The 25,647-nt window shown below is 39.7% G+C and overlaps 1 protein-coding gene across 1 annotated transcript in view; it reads left to right on the forward strand.

Moving 5' to 3' along the window:
* The window catches only part of LOC124712298 (MAP7 domain-containing protein 1-like), a 263,516-nt gene that overhangs the window by 92,776 nt on the left and 145,093 nt on the right, over window positions 1-25,647 (forward strand). Inside the window, exon 7 of the mRNA XM_047242625.1 lies at window positions 17,189-17,369. Within this exon, the coding sequence (XP_047098581.1) occupies window positions 17,189-17,369 (181 nt within the window). The remainder of the gene's footprint in view (window positions 1-17,188; window positions 17,370-25,647) is intronic.

The following is a 25,647-nucleotide window of genomic DNA, read 5'->3' on the forward strand; positions in this document are numbered from 1 at the left end:
CCCTTTGCACAATTGGCATCAGATAGTACAGACATTTTCTCCTGCATGTTGTGAAAGTAAATGCACTCTTCACAGAGTGAAGGAATCAACTATTAGCACTGCTTATATAGTTTATGATCACGTACCTTGCATGATGGTTGATTTAGTTAGGTTCTGATTTTATGCACATGGCTTTAATAAAATCATAATATCTACAAAAAATCAAGCAACAATCATGGAAACAGATAAATTGAGTTGGTATTTTCACTGACTGTGTGTGACTAGGATGAGCTTTATTTGCAGTTATCTTAGTGTAAACTTTGGTTAACTACGTATTCTACCAATGCAGTATGCATCTTGTAAGAATTCACAAGGAATGTGTTGAACAGTGGTTATGAAGAAAGTACTCCTCTTGCCTTTAGGCTGATACACTCACTGATGAATGATTGGACAAAAGGTTCAGTAGACTTTTTCTTAGAAAAAAGGTTTCTTTAAACTTTTCACCAAATTGAGACAGTGTGGATAAACAGTGCCACGTGCTGGCCTGCCCTGCACAAGCGTAGCACATGGCCTGATTACATTTTCACTGGGGCTAAAAAAGTGTAAGGTGAGGTCGCTTGACAGCAAGGTGCTTAGCATGCATAACACTTTGGAAATGAGTAACAAAAACAATAATAAAATCTGTAATTGTGGACACAATTATGTACTCAATCTTTCCTGGTCCCTGTGTTAGTTGGATCTGGATAAAAAAAATGGAACAAATAAATAAAAGTGCTCACCAGTAATTTTATGGGTCAAGCTCTTTATTTTTTTCAAGCAAAGGCAGAACATTCACCCATCTAAGGAGTCAGATAAATTGCTGTTACTACTATTGGTGCCAGTAACTAAACTCTCTTTGTGAGCTTTCACAATGTTATCCACGTCCTGCATCCATTTTTCAGTTTTTTGAACATGCTGCACTCATTTTTACCATGTAATCCAGCATTACATCAGTGACTGCTTCAACTAGAAGTACTTTCACTTCGTACATTTTGAAGGTTTTTTTTCCTTGCTGTGACATAATTTGTAGTCTGTGTCTAGACAATTTCAGTGACTTTCAGTTCACAGTGGTATGGAGACATTCTTCAATTGTTTTGTTTACTGAATTTACCATAGCATCTACAACATTTGAATTAAAAGCTGATTTATAGTTTTCAAATGGAATGTTTTTGAATGAAAGCCAGTCTGTAATATTCTTTTTACTGGAGCCTGTGTTTAGAATTTTGTATGGTTTGTGGGAGTAGTATGGTGCATTATCACCTATAATAACACAGTTGTCCTCAGGGTGATGAAGAAATTTGGAAAACCAAGATTCAAAAGACTTGCTGTTCATTTCTTCATGGTAGTCATGGGGCTTTTTCAACTCGAAAGTCCACAAACACTCATCCACAAAACCTGTCTCTCACCCAATATGCTTTATTGTTAGTCTTTTTCCTTTCCCAGATGGTTCTTTGTTTCCTGTAGACAACCCAGATAGAAAGGCTTCCGTAGCTAATGGCACTGAATCACCTACCTAGATTTTATTAAATATATGGCCTGCATTTAGCCAGGTCTTGTCCAAGTAATAATTTTTTTCTAACTTACTGGCATGCTGACTTTATTGTCCATAGAATGACCTATTCTTTGTCGCTCAGCATGCTTTTACATCCATGATTAATGTATCTGAAATTCATCTCTTTCAATAAAGAGTGACATGTGACTCCCCTGAAGTCCAGCAGATCAGAAACTTCATTAACAGAAGCAAAGACTTTATCAATGGTAGGCAGCTCATTGCAAAAGAAAAACTGGTGCACTTTCTTTCTTATGGCATTTCTGTCAAAGTCATCAACATTTTGAATTATCAGACAAGCCGCTGACCCCAGTGGAATGTGCAGTTTTAGCAACAATTTCTGATTTTATTGTTGATGGATGGTGGATGTAAATCACGTTCTGTCATGTATGCATTTGGGATCATTTTCTCCTCTGAACTGCTTAATGCTGATCTTTTTACTTGTTACTTAGTTGGAGAATGCAAACATGTCTTGAGTTTCAGTAGAACTTGACATATTGATGTTTAATGCTGGAGGATACACAAAGGATTGTATCAGAAAAAAAGAAGAAAAAGATAAAAATGCATAAACAAGACTTGCTCTAAACAAAGCTAATAATGTTTACATTTCCTTACTTACAATGTATAAATTCCACTTACACAACTTTGCTGACTTCTTTAACAGCAGAGTGTAAGGCGACAATAGCCCGTACTGAAAGAATCATGCACCCCTGGCAACTGCTGCTAATGTGCTGCAATTAGCATGTGACTCAGATTGTTTACTTCTGTTGTCCCATCTCCACAAATGAACTTTAGATACCTAACACATGTATGTGCATATGAGTAAATATTGTAACATTACTGTTGTTAGAAATGGCAAAGGATGAGAAATGTGACAACAAAGGAATATCCAGCAAACGTGCATAAGTAAAAAGTGGGAGGGAAGGAGGTTGGGAACAGGGAATGGGATGAAAGGATAGTGAGGACAGAAGAAATATGACCTACTGACAAATGAAAATTATGCAAGCAGCATAAAAATGAATAAATAACTAAGAAATGAAATGACGAGGATAGTTACATAAACATTAACGATTCACTACAGGTCAGCTACATCCTCTACTAGAATTTGGAATACGTTTCTTTTTATTCATAAGTGGAGGACAAAATCAAACAAAGTAAAATCCAGGTTGGAATAACGATAATATTTTGAAAAGCTAAGATCGGTTATCACACTACTGGCCACAGAGGCCAAACTGAAGACAGCCATTTGGTAGGGTCTGCAGGGCAGGGAGGGGTGGAAAAGGAGAGAAGTAGAGGAGGAGAAATAGACTAGTGGGTACACTGGTTGAATAGAAACTGTGTACTTCTGGAGAGGGAACAGGAAATGAGATGGTTTGGAGGAGGACATGACCTAGTGAAGTTTGAGGTTTGAGATTGGAGAGGGAGGGGGGGGGGGGGGGGGTTACAGTAACTTAGAATATACTGCAGGGAAAGTTCCCAACTGCACTATTCAGAAACTTTGGTGTTGATAGTATGGATTCAGAGGACAAAGGCTGTAAAGCAGTCTCTGAAGTGAAGCAAATTGTGTTGGGAAGCATGTTCAGCAACTGGGTGGTAGGGTTGTATGTGATTGTTAAGTATGGAGCTGTTGCATCAGCATACTCTGAAAGGAACCTAATTGGTATACAGTCTGGACCAGAATACTTGCTTTTATTAAGTGATTTAAGTTGTTTCACTACTCTGAGGATATCTACTTCTATGTTACTCTTGTTGGCAGCTGTTCTTGATTCGAATTCTGGAATATTTACTTTGTTTTCTTTTGTGAAGGCGTTTTGGAAGGCTGTGTTTAGTAACTCTGCTCTGACAGCACTGTCTTCAATAGTATCTCCATTGTTATCATGCAGAGAAGGCATTGATCGAGTCTTGCTCCTAGCATACTTCACATATTACTAATCTCTTTGGATTTTCTGCCAGGTTTCAAGACAAAGTTTTGTTGAAGAAACTATTACAAGCATCTTGCATTGAAGTTCATTTTAAATTTTGAGCTTCTGTAAAAGATCGCCAGTCTTGGAGATTTTGCATCTATTTAAATGTTGCATTTTTTGTTGTTGTTGTTCCTGCAACACTGTTCTGACCCATTTTGTGTACCAAGGAGAATCAGTTTCATTGTTTGTTAATTTATTTGTTATAAATCTCTCAATTGCTGCTGATACTATTTCTTTGAATTCAAGTCCCATCTGGTCTACACTTATGTTGTTAATTTGAAAGAGTGGAGATTGTATCTCATGAAGGCTTCAAGTGAATTTTTATCTTCTTTTTTGAACAGGTATATTTTTCTTTTATTTTTGGAGGATTTGGGGCTACAATACTCAATCTTGCTATGACAACCCTGTGTTCACTAATCCCTGAATCCATTTTGATGCTCATTATTAACTCAGGATTATTTGTTGCTAAGAGGTCAAGGGTGTTTTCACAACCATTTACTAGTCGTGTGGTCTCATGAAGTAACTGCTTGAAGTAATTTTCAGAGAATGCATTTAGCACAATTTCAGATGATGTTTTATGTGTACCTCCAGAATTAAACATGTATTTTTGCCAACATATCAAGGGTAAATTAAAGTCACCACCAACTATAAGTGTATGAGTCAGATACATGTTTGAAATCAAACTCAAGGTTTCTTTGAACCTTTCAGCAGTTGTATCATCTGAATTGGAAGGTTTGTAAAAGGATCCAATTATTATTTTATTACTGTCACCAACAATGACCTCTACCTACACTAATTCACAGGGGCTATGCTCTTCAATTTCACGCCAAGATAAACTACTTCTAACAGCAACAAACACGTCACCGCCAACTGTGTTTAAACTATCATTTCAGAACACCGTTAGGTTCTTCGCAAAAATTTTGGCTGACCTTATCTTTGGCTTTAGCCAGCTTTCAGTGCCTATAATGATTTGAGCATCAGTTCTTTGTATTAGCGCTTGGAGCTCTGGTACTTTTCCAACACAGCTATGACAATTTATAACCATTATACCAATGGTTCCTGTATCTACGTTATTCCTGCTTTCAGCATGCACCCTTTGTGACTGAAGCCCTTTTTGTGTTTTCTCGAGACCCTCTAATCTAAAAAACCGCCCAGTCCACACCAACACAGCCACTGCTAAGCATGTAGCTGCCTCTTGCATATAGTGGACACCTGATCTATTCACCTGTTAACATTAAAGAATTTTTTATCCTCAAATCTTGCCTCACCATCATTCTCCAAATCCCTTAACACAGAAACTAACCTTATATCTGCGGAAAGAACTGCAATCCACCAACTAAAAACTGATCCTGGCCTTATAATAATATCTCCACAACTATAGTTTTGAACCACAGGCATTATTTTTCAGAGGGAATCCACCAGCTGTCAGATTCATTCACCTGCAAACCCAGCCACAATGACCCCAATATGACAAATCCAACAGGATTTCTAGTTTCTCCTCAAATCCTTAGGCCCATCCCAGAATCTCTCCCCCGAGTCTATATTCCTCTTCACCTCTACCACATTCCTCACTTGCACCTTCTGCATGCTTCCTAAAATCCATAAACCTAATGACTTTTCACACCCCATTGTGGCCAGTTCCTGCCCCCCTCCCCCCTTCCTCCCTGAGGGAACCTCTGCTCTTGTGGATAAACACCTTTAGCCTGTTACCCATAACCTACGCTGCTATTTAAAAGACACCAAACATTTCCTCCACTGACTCTCCACGACTCCTGGCTCTTTACAACTTGGCACTCTGCTAGTCACTGTTGATGCCACCTTCCACTATACTAACGTCCCTAATTCCCATAGCCCTGTTGCCACTGAATGCTGCCTTTACCAGTTCCCGGCTTACTCCACGCCTACAACATTCTTGTGGTCACCATGACCAACTGTACCATTACCCACAAACAAAACCGTGGTACAGGAATGGACACTCGCATGACACCAACCTATGCCAGTCTACTCGTGGACCATCTAGAGGAATCCACCCCAGCCACCCAGAATTTCAAACCCCTGACCCCTGACTTGGTTCAGATTCATTGATGACTTCTATGAAATCTTCATGAGCTATCAGCCAAGTGGTGTCGTCTTCTAGTCACAACATTTCAATGGATTGTGTATCCATCATCTTCAGGCGAAGTGTCGGGATGCTGTCTGCTGTGCGCCTTTGTAGCTGCTGGACCACTATCAGATTCCGGCCGCCGACCGATCGCGTGCCAGCTGAATTGCACCGGGCGCTTGGTGCCAATGGTGGTGAAGGGGACACGCATGCGGGCGTCGATTCCCTGTGTCTGTTCATACCAGTCGCATTCCCCTTCAGACTGGAACATTCTTGCCGAATTTTCCTAATTGCAGGATCCCAAGCTGTACTGAGGTGGTAAGCACTGTCTCGATTAATTAAATTTTCATGCAGACGAATCTCTACCGCTTCTTTTATCACTGAATCTCAAAATCCACTGGCACTGCATAACTTGTTTGCTTTTTCAAATTCGAAGGTATGCTTTTCATTGATGCTGTGTTCCGCCACCATGGACTGTCAACCTGTCCAAGATGCACGTTTCTTATATGTTCCATATGGCACTGTGTAATGCAACATTGCATCTGCCCTATGTATTGCATTCCACATTCGCATCCAATTCTATAAACACCCAGTGTCATTAGTCCTAGTGGGTCTTTGGTCGATCCAAGAATATCCTTGAGTTTCTTTGCTGTGTGAAATACGGTCTTCGCTTGGTGCTTCTTAAGGATTCTTGCGATCTTCGCCGTTGGTGGTCCTGCATACGGCAGGAACACACAACCTCTTGTGTCATCCTCTTCTGGTCTCTCTCCTCCTCTCTTCTTATTGTTCCTCAAAGCTGTTCCTATTAGTTTTGGCTGTAGTTGTTTCTTCTGAAGGTTTCCTTTAGATGTTGTAATTCACTCGGTAAGCTCTTGTTGTCGCAAAAGGACCTCGTCCTGTGTACGAAGGTGTTAAGTACAGAGCTGTGTTGCGCTGGATGGTGACAGCTCCTAGCTTTGGGGTATAGGTCTGTATGTGTTTCCTTCCTACATACCGAATGTCCCAGCGTGTCTCCTGCGTTTCTAGTAACCAGGGTGTCCAGTAAGGTTAGGCTTCCATTTTTCTCCATCGCCATGGTAAACTTGATGTTTTCATGTATACCGTTGAGGTGCTGCAGGAACTCAAATAGTTTCTTTACCATGTGGCCATACACAAAGGTGTCATCCACATATCTGTAAAATGCTTTTGGTTTCAGTGGAGCTGTGTCCAATGCTACCTCCTCGAAGTATTCCAGGTATAAGTTAGCCATGCTTGGTGCTAAGAGGAAACCCATAGCAACTCCATCTATTTGCTCATTGCGACTAGAAGATGACACCACTTGACTGATAACCCATGAAGATTTCATAGCTGAAATACACCAGAGAAAGCCCGCAATCATTGATGACATGTTTGTGATCTGGATCAATGGTGAGGACACCCTATCCACATTCCTCCTGAACCTCAACACCTTCTCTGTTCGCTTTATCTCGTTCTCCTCAACCCAACATGCTAACTTCCTCATTGTTGACCTCCACCTCAAAGATAACTGTATCAGTACCTCTATCCATATCAAACCTACCAACCATCAGTAATACCTCCACTTCGACAACTACCACCCATTCCATACCAAGAAATCTCTTCCATAGAGCTTAACCATCCATGGCTGTTGCACCTGTACTGATGAACATTCCCTCTCCAAATATACTAAGGGTCCCACTGAGTTCTTTACAGGCAGAGTCAAGCCTCCCACCCTTGTACAGAATTAGATCTCCCTTGGCTTGTCTGTCCAATCACATTCCACCTCAGCTAACCATCACATTTCTATTGATCCGTAGGTTAAACTCAATGATCTCATGTCCACTCCAGTTGTGATTGATGATGTCATTGCGTCAGCATGGGAACACAAATGGGGTTGTCTGGTGCGGAGCTTCATGTTCAACAATGCACACTGAATGGTGTGCACTGAAAGACTTGTGCCTGCACTTGCACTATAAGCTTTTGTCATATCTACCACAGTTTGCCACTAGTCCTGCTTTACAAACCAGGAAAGCCTCTGACCATGACTTTTAATGAGGCATGAGCGACCAAGACTTTAGTCATCTCCTTCTGGTTTCACCATCCTTCAACCACTTCTATAAGTTTTCATATCAGCAGCACCCAAAGAGTTGGGCAGTGTTTCCAAGATGTTCATTTCTGGGTGCCTGGCCATAACAATCTACCATTTGCCAGAGTCACTTATGTCAGTGGATATCGCCTTTTGCAGCCTGTATAGTTGCTAGACTGATCCCCTATTTCTCTCTGCTCTGCTTATATATTTTCCTTACTGCACCACATGTCCACATCACCACCATGTGATATTAAATTTCATGGTGGGCGATGGTCATAATGTTTTCGCTCAGCAGTTTGTTTCTGTTAATTGTGTATATAGGAAGTGCAGCTCTTTCCCCTCCAGCCTTTCCTTCTAAAAATTGACATGTTCTACATCCATGAGGATCTCCTCAGCATGGATCTATGGAACGAAAAACTAATCTAATCTAATCTCCAATGATCTAGTGCCTTGTTTTTGTTGTATTGAGTTCTAAATGCTCCAGTTAAGTTGTGTACTCATTATTTATTTAGTTTCTATTAATTTTGTATCATTTTTGGCTTCTTTTATCTTCTTGCTCAGAGTTTTATCAGCTATGTACTTTTCCCCATCCTCTTCCTGTGAACAGATGTGTGCCTGTTTTCTATAGCCCATGATAACCATCTCTACATTGCTGTTAATCACTCACACTTTCCAACTCACTTACTCACTCATTCATCCGGTGACATCATGCAGCTTTTTGTCATTATCTTGTTTTCCCCTTTAGTGTTGCTGCTATTCTTTATACCCTAGACCATGCTTTATTCCAGTTAGGATTCACCTTTGTACCAGAAAAATGAAATGTTGTGATTTAGTACATTTCACTGTTTCCCCAGTTATTCAGCTTGCAGCTGTGATGGAAAGGCATATTTCAAATTTATTGTCTGATAAACTATGTATGTGTCTTTACTTGGTTTGTTCAGAAGCATAATATTCAGCTTAAAGCTGAAGAAACTTGCTTTAACTATAAGGTTGGCTTTCCACAATCAAGTTGATTTTCTGTGTACAAGTATGAATGTTGTTAAAATAATTTGATTTTATGTTGCATATGTGTGTTTGCTATCTTTCATCACACTTTCCATTTTTCACTTTTTTAATGGTATGTGTCATATACTTTTGCCAGTAGGGAGCAATATTTTATTGTTTAAAGTGCATGCCTTTTTCTAGTTCAGGTAATTACTTCAAAAATTTATGATTTAATTACATGCTTTTAGACCTGTAATTTTGAAACAAAGTGAAAATAATGATGTAGCTGGTACACTGTGATGGATCAGATAATATAAGGGCTACACTTTTTTTCAGGTACACCCCAGTAATATCACTCAGCTAAATTTGAAATCAGTTCTGGAATAATTAAATGTTAATTATGATATATACCTGTATGACCGACTAATTTATAAGTAAGGTTTCTGTTTTCATTAATAACGGATATTATCCACATGGATGAAATAAATGTTGTTATGATAACTACTACAGTGAATTGACTTCTATGAGTGCAGAGATTTTCCTCGGAATAGAAATCTGGAATGAGCGCAGTTTAGCCTTGGGATTTATTTTGATTAAAGGAGCTATTGCATCATGATTCTTATCGTAGATCATGGGCATTACATGATGAATACCTTGCACATTAATCTTGATGACGACGATCACCCAGTATGAAAGAGCTATGATGTTTTGACTTACAGACAGTATTATGGAAGTGGAATCGTGTCTATTAACTAAACCATTCTGTAGTAACCAAGTAATACACAAAACTGATCCAAGTAACATAAATATGGCTTTATCATAAACCTAAAACAATAACAGAAATAAGCATCTCATGACTCCTTGCATAACAAGACAAAAGATTCACAAAGAAGGTGCATCATAAGTGATACACATAACAACTGATGTCAGTGGTACAAACTAAGAGAACAAAGTGAGTGTGAGTCAGCCCTGCTCCGCTCCAAGTTATATTTTGAATCTTTCTCCTTTCAGTTGGTAGTTGATGGTTGGAGACACAGAATCGTTGTTACAGTCTACGGAAACAAGTTCACAGATGTTGGCCACTGAAGGGATGGTGTACGTGATTTGAGTTAGCCCCTTCAACATCAGTTAATGCCTGAAGATGATGTACTGAATTACTGAAACTGGCAGCTACATCAAAAGAATGGTTCTGAGTGTTCCATTTTATTGCATAACTGAATGGCCAAAGTCCCTCAAACCTTAAATCAGAAGGATGGGCATACAAAAATTTTGCTGTCAATCCCTGGCCAAAAAGCTTGTCTCATAGTCAACAGTTTAGTTCACAGAACTCCCTAACGACCCTGATGGAGAAGGTTCTTCATGTTGTAACATGGTGGGAATGACTACTCTGGGAGAGAGATCTTCTGTGGACAACAGCAAAACACTGTTAATAACAGAGAGGAGATACCATAAGGAAAAATAGTTATGATAGGGGTCGAAAGCCCCACCTGGCAGTTTAGCTGACCAACCATGGCCGAGAACCGGGTTGGCAGCAATGGCAGCTGTTATGTGCAAGCTGGACCGTGACCTGCAGTTCAGTATCTAGATGGAAGAAAAAGAATTCACCACGATCAAAGTCAGGACCCACAGGAAAATGGGACAATGCGTCCACATTGGCATGTTTAGACGTAGGTCAAAAGAGGATTTCGTAATTTTAATGAGACAAGAATGGTGCCCAGCAATGTAGGTGGTGTGCTGCCTTGTCAGGCAAGGAAGTGTGAGGGTTAAACAAGGAAACAGAGTTAGTGGTCAGTAATAAGGTGAAACTTGGACCCATACAAAAACATGGATTGTCTGGAGAGCACAGATTATGGCAAGAGCCTCTTTTTCCACCAGAGAGTAATACTGCTGGACCAGAGTGAGAGATTTAGAGGCAACAATAACAGGTCATTCAGAGCTGTCAGTATATCGGTGTTCTAGGACTACACTGAGGCCATACTACGAGGTATCTGTCACCAAAACTATGTGCTGATGCGGAGAGAACATAGCTAAACAAGGGCCCAAGAATTATTTGAATTTTAACATTTGATAAACATGTTTACAGCCTTGGCTTCAGCAAAAAGATATTCTTTTTTGTAGTAAGGCTTGCAGCGGGTGGGCCAATGTGATTGCTGTTGGCAGGAATTTATCGTTGTAGGCTATATTCTCCTAGGAAGGCCTGAAGTTCCTTTGTGGATAAGGGATGAGGCATAAACATAACAGCAAATATGTGGTCTGGCAGAGGGAAAACCCTATCCCATGAGACCTTGAACCCCAAATAAACTGTAGAAGATTGAAAAAACTGATATTTCACGAGGTAACGCCATAAGCCTGCAGACTGTAAGACAGAAAACAGAGTGTGCCAGAGATACAACAGTATCATCCAGATAATTAATCCAGCCGAGGACAGGCATAGTCAATTGCTCTAAAAATCTTTGTAAAATAGCAGAGGTGCTAGCCGCATCAAAAGGAAGATGCAAGTATTGAGAGACCAAAAGGAGTATTCAAAACCAGAACTCACTGAGACACTTTGTGTCCACAGGAACATGAAGATACACTTCAGAAAAATCAATGTTAGAAAAGTGCTGACCATTTGTTATTTTTGCAAACAGTTCCTTGTGGCATGGGAGCAGTTACATATCCACAACCTGCTGTGCGTTGACAGTGGTACTGAAGTTGCCACAAAGGCAAAGTTTCCCCAGCGGGTTCCAAACTACAGTCGGTGGAGTTGACCACTCACTAACCATAACAGGTTCCTCAACCCCTAAAGACTGAAGTGTGTCCAATTGTGCTTTCACTTGATTTTTTGGAGTCACAGGAATAGGATGCAAGGCTGAGCTGTGGATTTCAAAGAAATATGACCATAAAAACTCATAGCACATCCTTACCTTCAAAAAACAAGCCTGAAAACTCTTCATTCAGTGTTTTTAATTGGGAATACAATAGCTGATCAGGCACAAGGTGAACTGCGTCAGTGATAGAAAATCCAAATGCCTGAAATCATCCATCTTGAACAAGTTCTCAACACTGGCTTCAGAAACCACCAAAAATGGAACAAACCACTGCCTTGTAAGAGACAGAGGTTGTAAATTGTCCCAACAGTGCTATTTTTTGTTTGTAACAACGAATCAGCTTCCGCATGATTGGTGTCAATGATGGTGAGCCTAAACTCACATAGGTTTGAGAATTCAGTAACATCACTGCAGCACCTGTGTCAACGTGCAGCCAGAGCACATGAAGAAAAACACTTAACTCAGTAAACAACTCGGGAGAAGTCACAAGCCTTGGAGTCACACAGTTTATGTCCATGTCCATATCCTGAGCATCCTTTGGTGAACAACACACGGAGGTGATGTGGCCTTTCTTCTGGCAAGAATTACAAGTAGACCAGTGCTTAGGGCACACTGAATGTTAGTTCTGTACAAAACAGAACAGCAGTCGTGACTGCTTGGCCTGGCCTATGTTTACTCGGTGCTGGGCCTGTATGTTTGCCATCTTCACTGCTGCTTCGTAGTGCAAAATATTTTTCCTCCTATTGGGCACATCGCATGCTTCTTTTTGGACACCCGCTGTACGACAAACTTAAAAAAATTGTGCTATTTCCAAAACTTCTGCCAATGGGTGTGGGGGTTTCACAGAGTAAAGCCGTCTGGCACACTTCATTGTCCACAGCTAAACAGATAATTGTGTCATGCACAGTAGAGCCTGTATAAGAGTCGTTATGGGCATCAGTAAGAAACTTGCTAAGGCTAGCTAAGCTAGCATAGCTAAGGCTATGAAGTTCAGCTGCCCAGGCCTTGTATAACTGGTGTGGTTTCTTGCAACATCAGTATAATTCAGTTCATGCCATTATGACCTGCGTTTGTTTGTGATGGTAGTTCGACAATAAACTCCACATGTGATTAAAAGTAAGAGCTGTAGTTCTTGTAGAGGGGCAAATTGACACAGTAATTGATACACCTAAGGTGGAATCCTTGAGAGGAATAAGGCTTTGCACACATTCCAGTCTGTCACACCACAAGCCAAAAAATGCTTTCTGAGTCCTTTTTTGTAAGTGTCCCAGTTCTCTACTGAACCATTTTATGGAGGAGAAGTGGGTAGATAGACCAGTGGAATGGTACCGTGTCTGTTAATTGAAGCCAACAAAGTGGTCACTGCTGAAATATCAGGCTCAGTAGCACAGCATCCATAATGACTAAACCTGATAAACCTGCACTTAAAGACTGCACATGCGGAAACCATTCCAAACTCCTCATCAGTTGTGTTGTAACCTAGTAATACGTGGAACTGATCCAAATAACGCAAATATGGCTTTATTCATAAACCTATGAAAAATAACAGAAATAAGTCTCATGCGACTCCACATATAACGAGACAAAAGAATTATGCAGGAGGTGCAACATAAGTGATACATAGAACAACTGATGTGGGTGGTACGAACTTAAAGAACATAGTGAACATGAGTCAGCACTGCTCTGTGCATATATGGCCGTGAGTCACCAATAGACATTGTGGCAGAGACCGTGCCTTGTGGACGCTTCCTACAGGTGACCTCGAATGCCTGGTCCATGCTCACAAAGTTGGTGGTTGATTTAAGTATACACATGCAATGACACTACACTCAGTGCACTCACACTCATGTGCAGTAGCAGCAGGCTACAGCACATACCAACTGTGTTAAATGACTAGTAGAAGAAAATGGATTGATACATTCAGAAATGAAAATAAAATGTTATTTGTTTCATATTGCCAGGAATATATTTTCAGGAATAATAAAAATTATCAACAGGTCACAAACATATCATGAGTAAGTACAGTTAACATTTCATAAATGACAGAAGATCAAACAAAATTACAACCAGATCGTATGTCATTTGTTACTGATGCCCATGACACCTCTTAGCAGACACTATTGTGCACTATGCAATTACCTGTTTAGCTGTGGACAGAGAGAAGTCTGGGGAGGAAATTCAGCTTCATGCTTTATTCCATGGAAATTGTCTATGCACTAATGTGATCACATTCTGTGATACAAAGATAGAAGATCTCAAGACAAAATAAATGGCAGCAAATTCTCTACAAAGTGATAATAGAACATTTTAATGGAAATGTAAGACAAAACCTAAAAGCAAATTTTTTTGTGGGACACACTGCATATGATACCAGAAATGATATGGGTCATTCTTTAATAGAATGTGCCAAAAGCAATAAAGTGTTTCATCCACATCTGAAAGGAAACAAACAACGGAAAGTTGAGGATGGAATAACAAGTAGAAACTGGACTTGGCAAGAAACAAAGAGCACTAAAACTGAAACAATAATAAAATTAAGCAATATTTACCTGGGTTGCACAATGCAACAGCAAGTGTCAGGCTGTAGAATGTATTTCAGATCACTCAGTCTCACTGGCACAGTAATGTTTATTAAATCACATGGTTTCAAATGTCAAGCATCTACTTTCCAGCTTTGCTGTCAACTGAAGTTTAAAACTGGAATCTTTACATGCAAAACCAGGCATTTAATAAATTTAATTGTACAAGTAAAATTATTAATATGTATCAAGTGATCATAAAAGCTAGAAAGAAACAAACAAAATCACCAGGCAGGCAATGGAAATTTAGGTTATGAGAATTTACCTGAAGTGAGGAGATTCACAAAACCAAATTAAACAGTGATTTCAACATCTTAGGAAATGAAAACTGTGTACACTTAGAGAAAATGAGCTGTTTTCTCCTTAAAATATGATGTCAAGTTGGTGTCGTTTCCTTGTGGGATAGAAAGTTTACAACTACTATGTACAACCTGTTTGGTTTATGACAGTGAGACATGGAGCGTCTGTGTGATGAACATTGAAAACCGGAGTGTTGCTCAGTGAGCAGTGGAGAGCATGATATGTCTTGATAAGAGGAACAGTAAAACAAATAAATATATCAGGTTACAGATTGGAGTGGAAATCTGATTAACTATAATGGATACAGGCAGTACATATAGCCAGGAAAATAGATGGTAAATAAACTAAGAAAGTACTTTGCTGGATTCCAAGACATAAGAAAAATGCTAACATGGAGATCTAATGGAAAGTGGGTGTATGACATTATAAAACATGTGCAAACAACTCAGCTCAAGACTACACTGTTGTTGTTGTGGTCTTCAGTCCTGAGACTGGTTTGATGTAGCTCTCCATGCTACTCTATCCTGTGCAAGCTTCTTCTCTCCCAGTACTTACTGCAACCTACATCCTTCTGAATCTGCTTAATGTATTCATTTCTTGGTCTCCCTATATGATTTTTACCCTCCACGCTGCCCTCCAATGCTAAATTTGTGATCCCTTGATGCCTCAGAACATGCCCTACCAACCGGTCTCTTCTTCTTATCAAGTTGTGCCACAAACTCCTCTTCTCCCCTATTCTATTCAATACCTCCTCATTAGTTAGGTGATCTACCCATCTAATCTTCAGCATTCTTCTGTAGCACCACGTTTCGAAAGCTTCTATTCTCTTTCTGTCCAAACTATTTATTGTCAATGTTTCACTTCCATACATGGCTACACTCGATACAAATACTTTCAGAAACGACTTCCTGACATTGTATGGAAGAATGAGGAGGCAGCCCTTACTGAGCAGTTGATGTCAAGAGGGGGTTGCTGTTGCTGCTGCTGATTATGACAGTGATCAATTTACATTTAAAGTTTCTAAGGAAACATTAACCAGAACTAAACTTAAACTGTAGATTGAACCAGTGTTTTTAATTTTATTTTATGGCCAGTTTTAATCTACATTGTCATCATCATAGATAGAAAATTGTGAACAAAGATTGTTTTGAAATCTACTAATTTTAAACATTTACTGTGATTATATCACATTTCATTTAACTGATTTCTATCATAAAGGAAGAGGAGGATGAAGACAGGAAATAAACATCATCCTATTGCTTGCTATTCTCTTCATGTCATTACCAACTGTTTTGGTAGTTTCAAAGATTTCTGCAGTACTAGTACCCGATATTGGTTGTGACCAACAGAGAGATGATGCATGGCAGTAAGCATCACAGTTGGGCAGTAGAAAAAAAGTGCAGTACTAATAACTATAGTAAGGGCTGTGTCATACTGTTAATATGCCTTTGCCTTTTTAGCAGTTTTATCAGCCAGTTAAAATATTTTTGTGTGATACTTGCTTTTCCATAAACCTTCACTCATGAGCCAAAACATTGTGACCAACTAATTAATAATGTATTGGTTCACTTTTGGAATAACATAGAGCTTAGATTTGGTGTGGCATGAATTCAGCAAGTCTTGTAGTTTTCCTGTGTATGTGGCACTGTATGTCTATACACAGCCCGTGCAATTCCCTTAAATTATGGGCTGGTGATTTGTGGGCACCAAGATTGTGCTCATTAATGTCCCAGATATTTTCCATTAGGTTCAGATGAGGCAAATTTGGTGGCCAGGACTTCAACATAAGCTCACTATTATCCTCCTCAAACCACTGTAGCATGATTATGACCTTGTGATGTGGACAGTTATCCTGCTGGAATATGCCAGCGACTTCGTGGAGGACATCAAGCATGAAGGGATAAAGGTGGTCTACAATAATGATCATGTAGTTCACAGCTGTCATGGCACTTTCAGTTACCACCACAGGTCCCTTGGAAGACCAGGTGAATATCCCCCACTGACTCATATCTGTGGTGCGGTTAACATTTCAAGCAGCCAGTTGCCTGGATGACCATTGCCCTGGTGTAACATGAAATGTGATTCATCTGACACATTTCCATTGATCCGTGGACCAATCGTGATGATCTCATCCCCACTGCAATATTAACTATGTTGTTAGGTCAACATGGGATATACAGCAGTCATCTGCTGTGAAGCCCTATGTTGAACAATGGTCAGTGAACAGTGTGCTCCAAAACATTTGTAACGGCAGCAGCGTTTTAATATATTGTCAGATATGCCATGGACTGCCACCTATCTTGCTTTACAGAACTGGTAAGCCTCAAAGCTCCATGTTCCATGATGAAACACAGATGGCCAACACCTTGTCACCTACTTGTAGTCTCACCATCCATCAGCTACTTTCCACAGATGCTCACAACAGTAGCCAAATAGCATCACTGTTTTGAAGTTGTTCATTTCCAGGCAGTGGGCTGTAACAATCTGCCCTTTGTAAAGTTGCTTGTGTCAGTGTGTTTTCCCATTTTTGGCCCATATTGTTGCTAGAATGATCCCCCATTTGTGTATATTCCACTTATATTCTTTCCCTACCACATTATGTACCTGCAACACTACCAGGCAGTATAAAATCTTGTGGTGGGTAGTGGTCATAATGTTTTGGATCAACAGAGTATATTCTCATATTTTCACCTTCATAGTTTTCCATTTACATTGCCTTTACTTGTTTAATTAGAAATTTCTTATTTTTTCTCATACACTTGTCAACAAAATGCACTCATTTTCACAAATTTTACAGTAAATGGTGGTGAACAAACAATGCAATCAGCAATTAACCTGTTATGGCCAGCTTTCAAACCTGGGGACTCACCACATCCACCTCCCAGAAGAAGCTTCTCTCTGCAGCCACAAGGAGATTCACCAAAGGGTAGCTTGAAAAAGGGAAGCTCTCCAAGAAATAGCTTCTCCAAAATGTACAGGTGAAAAATAATTGTAGAAGTATTTAGAAGCCTCTTTGTGTACCTTGTAATATTTTTTCTGTCTGTCATCACATGCCTCCCCCTCCCCCCAAAAAATTCATTGGTAATACTTGATAACATAATTGTTAAAAAGAGATTAATAAATAGCAGAATACTACAGCACTTATTTTGGGTAAGGTCCAAAAGGACACAAATAATTTATGTTTGATTTCAAAAGACAGAACTCACCATAGATTATATTTAAACAATACTTAAACACAAACACACAAAAAGTATTATCCACTCAAAAATTACTCTATGGACTATAAGTATTTGTTAAGCAGATGATTATTAATAACTATCCAGAATTAGAAATCACAAGTCTTTTCCATAATTATAGCACTGTAAATATAAATTGAAGTTATGATTTGCAACTTTACCCAACTTTGATGCAAAAAGGAGCAAAGTATGAAGTCACTTTTATATTTGTGCCATAGACTACAGTGGTATCTTAACACATCATTGTCAGACATGTTGGCGCATGACTCATTCTCAAAGATGAGATTTTATCAGTGAGAATGACAGGGATGCCATTCTTGTGCCCATTACACTTTAAGATATTAATGGTTTCTAGACTATGTAATCCAGTGCACTGATGTGTGTGCCAGCAATCTGGACCACAGCAACAAGTACAGCACTGGAAAAGCAGGCAGTTTCATCTCTAGGGCTCCAACATGAAACCTACACAGTTTAAAAAGTTACTCAGTCATTAGGGACATGCAGGAAATATGGTGGTGATTCCATAGTGTGCTCACATTGCATGACGCAGTGCCAGATTTTTGCTGCATATAACCGTATTCTCCCCACTGACTTCACATTTGTAGTGCTTTAGTAGCAGCATGTTGTGTATGAACCCTGCTGTCACAGTCTGTCCAACTCATTTCCAATGTATCAGTCATTCTGTCATGTTAAAACTTACTTACATGCTGATTTTGTAACAGAGAAATCAATCAAAATAATATAATTGGATAGATAAAAAATCTACTCACCAAATGGCAGCAGAACACACACATAAAAGAAGGTTATTATTAGGCAAGCTTTTGGAGCCAGTGGCTTCTTCTTCAGGCAGAAGAGTTGAAGGGGAAGGAAGTGAGGCTGAGAAAGGACTGGAGAGGGCTAGGAAAAGGTGTAGATTTTGGGTAAGTATCTAGAACTGTGGGTCAGGAGAGACTTACCAGATGGGATGAGAAGGAAAGAATCTACCCCTTTTCCTAGACCTCTCCAGTCCTCTCTCTTCACCCCTCTTCCTTCCCCTTCAACCCTTCTGCCTGAAGGAGGAGCCACAGCCTCCAAAAACATGCCTAATTATAACCTTCTTTTATGAGTATGTTCCGTCACCGCTTGGTGAGTAGATTTTTTATCCATCCAATTATATTATTATGTACTGATTTTGTATCTTCTGACATCAACTAGCAGAAAGGTATTTGCTTTTATGTTTATACTTAGCTTGACAGCTTTTCAGTGATCAATTTTAGTTTAATACTAACCTTTGCATTTACACAAAAGAGAACACTGCTAAGGTTATGAGTACACCATGTATCTGCAATGTTAATCACTTATTCATTTGGGATGTTTGTTCAGTGGGTTGCAATTTGCATAAATGTTGTAGTTTCCCCCAGAGAAGCATTCTTCAGTATTCTCATTAGTAACCATGAGTGACAGGGTAGTTTTTGGATTTTGTATGCTTTCTATGTGTGACAGTGTACACAGAACAATCTCTTTGATAATGCACAAAAAGAAAACATATTAGTTCTTGATAACCTAACATATAATAGGACAAACAGACTTAAGTTACATGAAAGGCAATGTTGCTTCCACACAGAAAATGATTATTAACATGTAGTTGCAATCCTAAGTGTAGGGCTGCTGAAATCCTTGGGCCCTTTCCAGAACCTCTCCCTTCTCACCCCAACAGCAACTGACACACCCATATTCTACATGCTCCCCAAAATCCTTAAACCTACCAATCCTGGGTGCCCACTGTGGCCAGTTACAGTGCCACCACCAAAAAAATCTCAGCTCTTGTTGATCAACATCTGCAACCAATTGTCCGAAACCTAGCCTCCCACATTAAAGATACCAACCACTTCCTGCACTGGCTTTCCACTGTCTCCACACCCTTACCTCCCGGTTCCCTTCTCGTGACTGTTGATGCAGCCTCCTTATACACCAATTTCTCTTATTCCTGTGGCCTTACCACAATGGAACACTACCTCTTCCAACACCCTACAGACTTAAAACCCATCATTTCATTCCTCATAGACCTAACCAACTACATCCTAGCCCATAACTACTTCACCCTTGAAGGGACGGCATACAAACAAATTCTTGGCACAGCCTTGGGCACTTGCATGGCATTCTCCTATGCCAACCTTTTCATTCCTAGCTTCCCAAAATCCCAAACCCTTGGTCTGGTTCAGGTTTATTGATGACATCTTTATATTATCTGGACCCGAGGTCAGGATAGCTTGTCCTCATTCCTCCACAACCTCAACAACTTCTCTCCCATCTGCTCCACCTGGGCCTTTTCAACCCATTGTGTCACCTACCTATTTGATCTCCTTCTCTCAGTTTGCTCCATCCGCACCTTGGTCCACATGAAACCCATCAACCACCAAAATTTCCTGCAATTTGATAGCTGCCACCCTTTTTACATAAAAAAATCTGTCCCATACAGCCTGGCCACATGTGGTAGATGCACCTGCAGTGATAAGAACTCTCTCATCCAGTATGCAGAAGGCCTCACAAAGGCCTTTGCAGGCAGTTGATACCCTCCAGACCTTATTCACAAACAGATCTCCCATGCCATATCCTCACACACACACACACACACACACACACACACACACACACACACACCTGATCCTCACATCCATCCCAAGAACGAACTACAAAGAAGCCCCTCCCCCCTTGTCAACCATCACCACCCCAGACTGGAATGACTACTGAACCACATCCTTCGTCTGAGCTATGATTATCTATCATTATGCTGTGAAATGAGGGACATCCTACCTAACATACTTCCAACCCCTCCCAAAGTGGTGCTCCACCACCCATCCAACCGCCATAACATCCTAGTCCATCCCTACACCATTCCCACCCTCAATCCCCTGCCACAGGGATCATACACCTGTGGAAGATCCAGATGCAAGACCTTTCCGATCCACCCACCCAGCACCACCTACTAGAGTCCCTCCACAGGCTTATCCTGCCCCATCACTGACCGTGCCACCTGTGAAAGCAGCCATGTTATATACCAGCTATGCTGCAACCACTGCACAGCATTGTACATCAGTATAACTGGCCATCTGTCTACTAGAATGAATTTCCACCGCCATATTGTTGCAAAAATCAAGGTGGACCGCTCAGTGGCACAACATGTAGCAGAGCACAATATGCGAGATTTCAATGGCTGCTTCACAACCCGTGCCATCTGGATCCCCCCCACCAGCACCAGCTTTTTTGAGCTGTGCAGATGGGAGCTATCCTTAAAGCACATCCTTCACTCCCCTAAACTTCCTGGCTTAGACCTAAGGTAGGTGTGTGTGTGTGTGTGTGTGTGTGTGTGTGTGTGTGTGTGTGTACATACATCATCCCTCTGCCCCAGTACCCCTGCCCAATTTGTATCCCCACATCAGCTAGTTGTTTGCTGCTATCTCACACCCTAGTCTATGAAATCATGTCCTCAGCCATTTGCCACCTGTCCTCAAAGATGGCTCCCACATCTCCTCAGGGGGGGGTGCCCAATTTATATTCTTGAGAAAAAAAAAACCTTGCTTCCCAAAGTGTCCAGCATCCAGTGCACGTTGGTCTATCGATTATTCATATGATTTTGTAACACATCCCTGTTGGTTATTGAACACATTCTAAGTTGATATCTGAATGAATCATAAGTTCATTTTTGAATGTATGCATAGCGTACATGATGTCTCTGTCAGGTGAATCCCTGTCGCATTTACAAATAAACTGTCCTGCAGACAAAAGTGGACGGGGCTATGCGAGTTGAGCGGAATAAAACCGACCGGGTGAATGCCAATCGCTGTTTGTTTATGTGGTTGACTGGGTTTGTGAATGATCAGTGTTGTTATAATTAATAGCAAAGTCTATAGATTCAGACTACCAAATGGAAATAAATGACTAACAGGAATAATAGCTGATAAAGATTATGCATTATCCTCTCGGTGTATCAAAGAAAATGAATTTTTGACAGAAACTATTTGGCCAGGTCACTATACTAGTAAGGGTCAGTTGTACAGTCCTCAGCTAGTAGCCCCTTAAGTTCTGTTCTGGGAATAAAACAGAAAATGCATTGTACGAACACATAATAATGCCTAACCAGAGAACAAATGCGGGATAACTAAACCGGTGACTGCGGCAGGGTTAGTGAAGTTAACTGGAGAATAAGTTTTGACACTGGCATGAATAGGTACAGAAGTAGTGGTGAGAAGATTGTTTGTGAGAATTAGGAAGGAGAAAAAATGGGAATAACACAGAAATTGTGGAAGAATATGATGATTCCAAATTTATATAAAAATTTCGTACTACTACTTTTCAATCTCATGGTTGAGAAACTGGAGTGTATGAATGAAATATGAAACTATTTCCTAACATAAAGCTTTTTGCTTGTAGTAGGCCTAGCAGACATTTGATATTGGTACTTCATGAATTATATTCCGTCGTGTTATAAAAACGATCATTTGTACCAAAACAGTCTGGTTTATTTGGTGTGTGTGTTTGTGCATGTTATAATTACTCCAATATTAGAAAGGCCTATTTCGTTTTTGTAGCAAACAGTGACAAGATGTAATCAGATTGAGAAACCACACCAGTCTTTGGTACTATTTGTATTAACAGCTTTTTCAGTGTTAGACAATGACATTTTGATTTTTCATGTAGCAAAACGAACTTTGATGAGGTAATAGATTATTTTGCAGAAAGGATAGCACGCCATGTAAAGCTGTAGCAAGGTAGAGAGAAATTAATGCAAGGACCTAAGGATTGAAGAAATTTCTATTGTCTTGCTTGTCTCTTGTCTTTGGTGTTTTTTTGTATCCTGTATTTAATTTTATGTCTCACAAAACAGCAAGTTATTAGCAAACAGCCAATAAACAGTGCAAATTTTCAGAAGAGTTCTTGTTCTCCTGGTAACAAATAATCTCATCCAGTATTAACGGCGAGGTTTTTTTTTCTTTCTACCTTTCTGTCTTTTTTTTATTATTATTTTTTTAAAAAAGAATGGCAGGATATCAAACCAGCAACTGCAAGCAGGAGAGGCACCATAGGTCATTTTAATTTCCACTGTCCTGAATGTAGTTTGATGGCACCCATTACAAAATACACACATTTGAATTCCACAGAGCAAAATACAGTGACGAGCAATAGAAGAATACTGTGTGAAGAGGTGTGGCACTGCACTTTGGCACACTTAAGACAAAATAACATGTCTTACATTTCCTCGAACATGTGTGTTTCATGTATCAGACTCTTCAGAAAGATGTGCACTACAAGATTAAAATATTTTTGAAAAGTCGACCCTTTTTTTTTGTGTGTGTGTGTGTGTGTGTGTGTGTGTGTGTGTGTGTGTGTGTGTGTGTGTGTGTGTGTGTGTGTCCTGTCCTGTCTGAAATGCTCGAGGAAGGTATGGAGGAGAGGGCGGCACTATCTGGTACTGCCCCAATTCGGAAATATCGTAGATCTGGGGCTGATGCACAAAGCAGTCTGAGTTATAGTGGGGACATGGGTAGTCTCTATGTGACCCCTGTTCACGTTTGATGAGTTTGCTATTTCCTCTTCGTTTACAGCTCTCATGTCAAATGACAACAAAATGGATTTCTGTGGCCCGGAACTATCAAGTGAATTATACATTCACAGTCACATGCTTACGGGAGGCTAAAATATGTTATTAGTTTCAGATTTTATATTTTATTTTGCTCTTTTTGACAGCCAAGCATTAATTGCCTTGCCAAACAATGAAGTTTTTTTTGTTGGTTTGCTAAATAAATTTGGCTTTTGTTAATTTTTTCTCCTGAGGCAGTCAATATATTTGAAGTGAAGTGTTCACTATTGGCTAGTTTCAACTGTTTGCTGCATTTCAAGTGCACATTTTCATCATCTAGCACATATGGCATTATGCCATAATAAAGAACCAAACGTGAGATAATACAGTACTGGTGCTCCAAGAAAATTTACATCTCGAAAACCACACTTGACCATATCAGGTCAAGGCCTACTTCCTTGGGAATCTGCACATGGGAATGTGCACTTTTAAGTCGAGTTATGCATTTTTAGTATGGTTCACGAGATTCCGATGCTCTTGGAGTATCCTCTGATGTCTTTTTTTCTTTTACGACATAATGTAGGATCTTTTAATGTTTTATGCATATGATCATATAGGCTTCCTACGTCATTGTATCTGTGCAAATGTGGTGACGCCTGTTGTCTGGCGCTCTCTGTCAACTGCTGAAACGAACCTTTTTGTAACAGGAAAATATTGTGAATGGTGGTTTCAAAACCTTTACTTTCAAAGTAAATTTCCTTGTACACCAGATGAACTACGTGCAAGAATGTACGATGAATTTCGTAAATCGTAGAGCATTTGGCTCTCATTTAAAAATCAACTCTTTGAGGATGAGCCATTTAGAAGAATTTGGAGCCCAGAAAATCAGACATTTACGTCATTAAACATTTTATTGGCACATTTGTTGATGTATCTTAAAGTGTAAATCGCGCAAAAAGATCAACATTAAAAGTGAAAGCTTAGCTTCTCTTGCAACTTATTAGTCTTCAATACCAATATTATATGTAAAAGATTTGATTTTCATGTAGCAACACTATGTATATTAATTTAAACCATTAACTTTTCCTATTTGTGTGTTTGTGCTACTTAACAGTGATGTTGCTATTGTCTGGCTACATCACGTGTCCTGAGCTGTGAATGTCTGCTGTCACTGGCTGGTGAGATCACATGACATGAGCTGTGACTGGCTTACAAAAGCACATCACAATCTCCATTTCAATGCTTCGGAAAGTAACATGCGGCAATTGGTGGAATATGAATTTATGCTTTCGTAATACGAAAATATTCAGTGTACATGTTGCTGCACCTCGAAGATTTTTCCAAAATGTGATTTTTGCCCCCTGAGTTTTTTTTCTAAAGTGCCAGGAAATTCTACACCGGTGTATGAAACCATAACCACTTGAAGGATTGATACGTTTTACAGTTCTGAGAGAAAGTAGACTGTCACTTAACATGGAAAAAGTGTATTTTCACCCAGGAGAAAGTGTATTTTGAATGGGGAAATCCAGGAAATTTTTTTCCTTGTCTGCATATACACCCTGGAATAGCAAAGATTGATTTTCACCATCACACATTCAGTTGCATACAGGGGCAACAAGACAATTGTTAGACATTGAGTTTGTGTCCAAAGTCCTCTTCAAAAAAGAAAACTCACACACATTCACGCAATCAAGCTCTTCTCACACACACATGACCGGTATCTGTAGCCTCTCCAGCAGTCTATCCTTTTCATAATATTATTGATGTTCCAACCTGGACTTTCTATTATTTGTTTATACCTCATGTTGAGCATTGGCAACACTTCTGCACAAAACATGTCAGTATGCCACTGTCCCCTATCTAGACTGTTATGATCTCCTGCAGAAATGTGCACTATTGTTGATTATTTGTCCAATTTTAAAGTCAGTTCAGTCCGAGCTACGTATTGATTCAGGAAAGCAGCAGTTTAAACATGATAAATCTAAAAAGCGAATGTATATAGTGTACATGCTTATAGTTGGCAAAACTACAAAATTTTCTGTTTGTTCACGATTTCACTCCCAATATTCTTCACCCTCTAGCCATTCCAAATTCTTCAAAATTAATCTGAATGTGACATCAGTCGCCAGAGCATCAGTTGCAAAGTATCACACAACATAAAAATGTTGACCTCAGCAGCAATAGTTTAACCTTTTTGAATGATGAATTTGGGGAATGAACCTAATCTTATAACTAGATAAATAAGAGAGATCTGGCAACCAGGATGACTCGATATGGAAAAAAGAGAAAAAGACCAATTACACAGCATCACAAAGATCAGAAAAATTGCAAATGGATCTGTCTTATCAGTAGAACTTCTCAGTACTGAGGCAATGAGTGATGAGACCCATGTATTGGAGGAGTTACAAAAGTATTTTGATAATTTGTTGAATTGTAATTTAGATAATACTTTGTTAAACTATA

The sequence above is a fragment of the Schistocerca piceifrons genome, chromosome 1 (assembly GCF_021461385.2).
Source record: "Schistocerca piceifrons isolate TAMUIC-IGC-003096 chromosome 1, iqSchPice1.1, whole genome shotgun sequence".
NCBI classification, from domain to species: Eukaryota; Metazoa; Arthropoda; class Insecta; order Orthoptera; family Acrididae; genus Schistocerca; species Schistocerca piceifrons.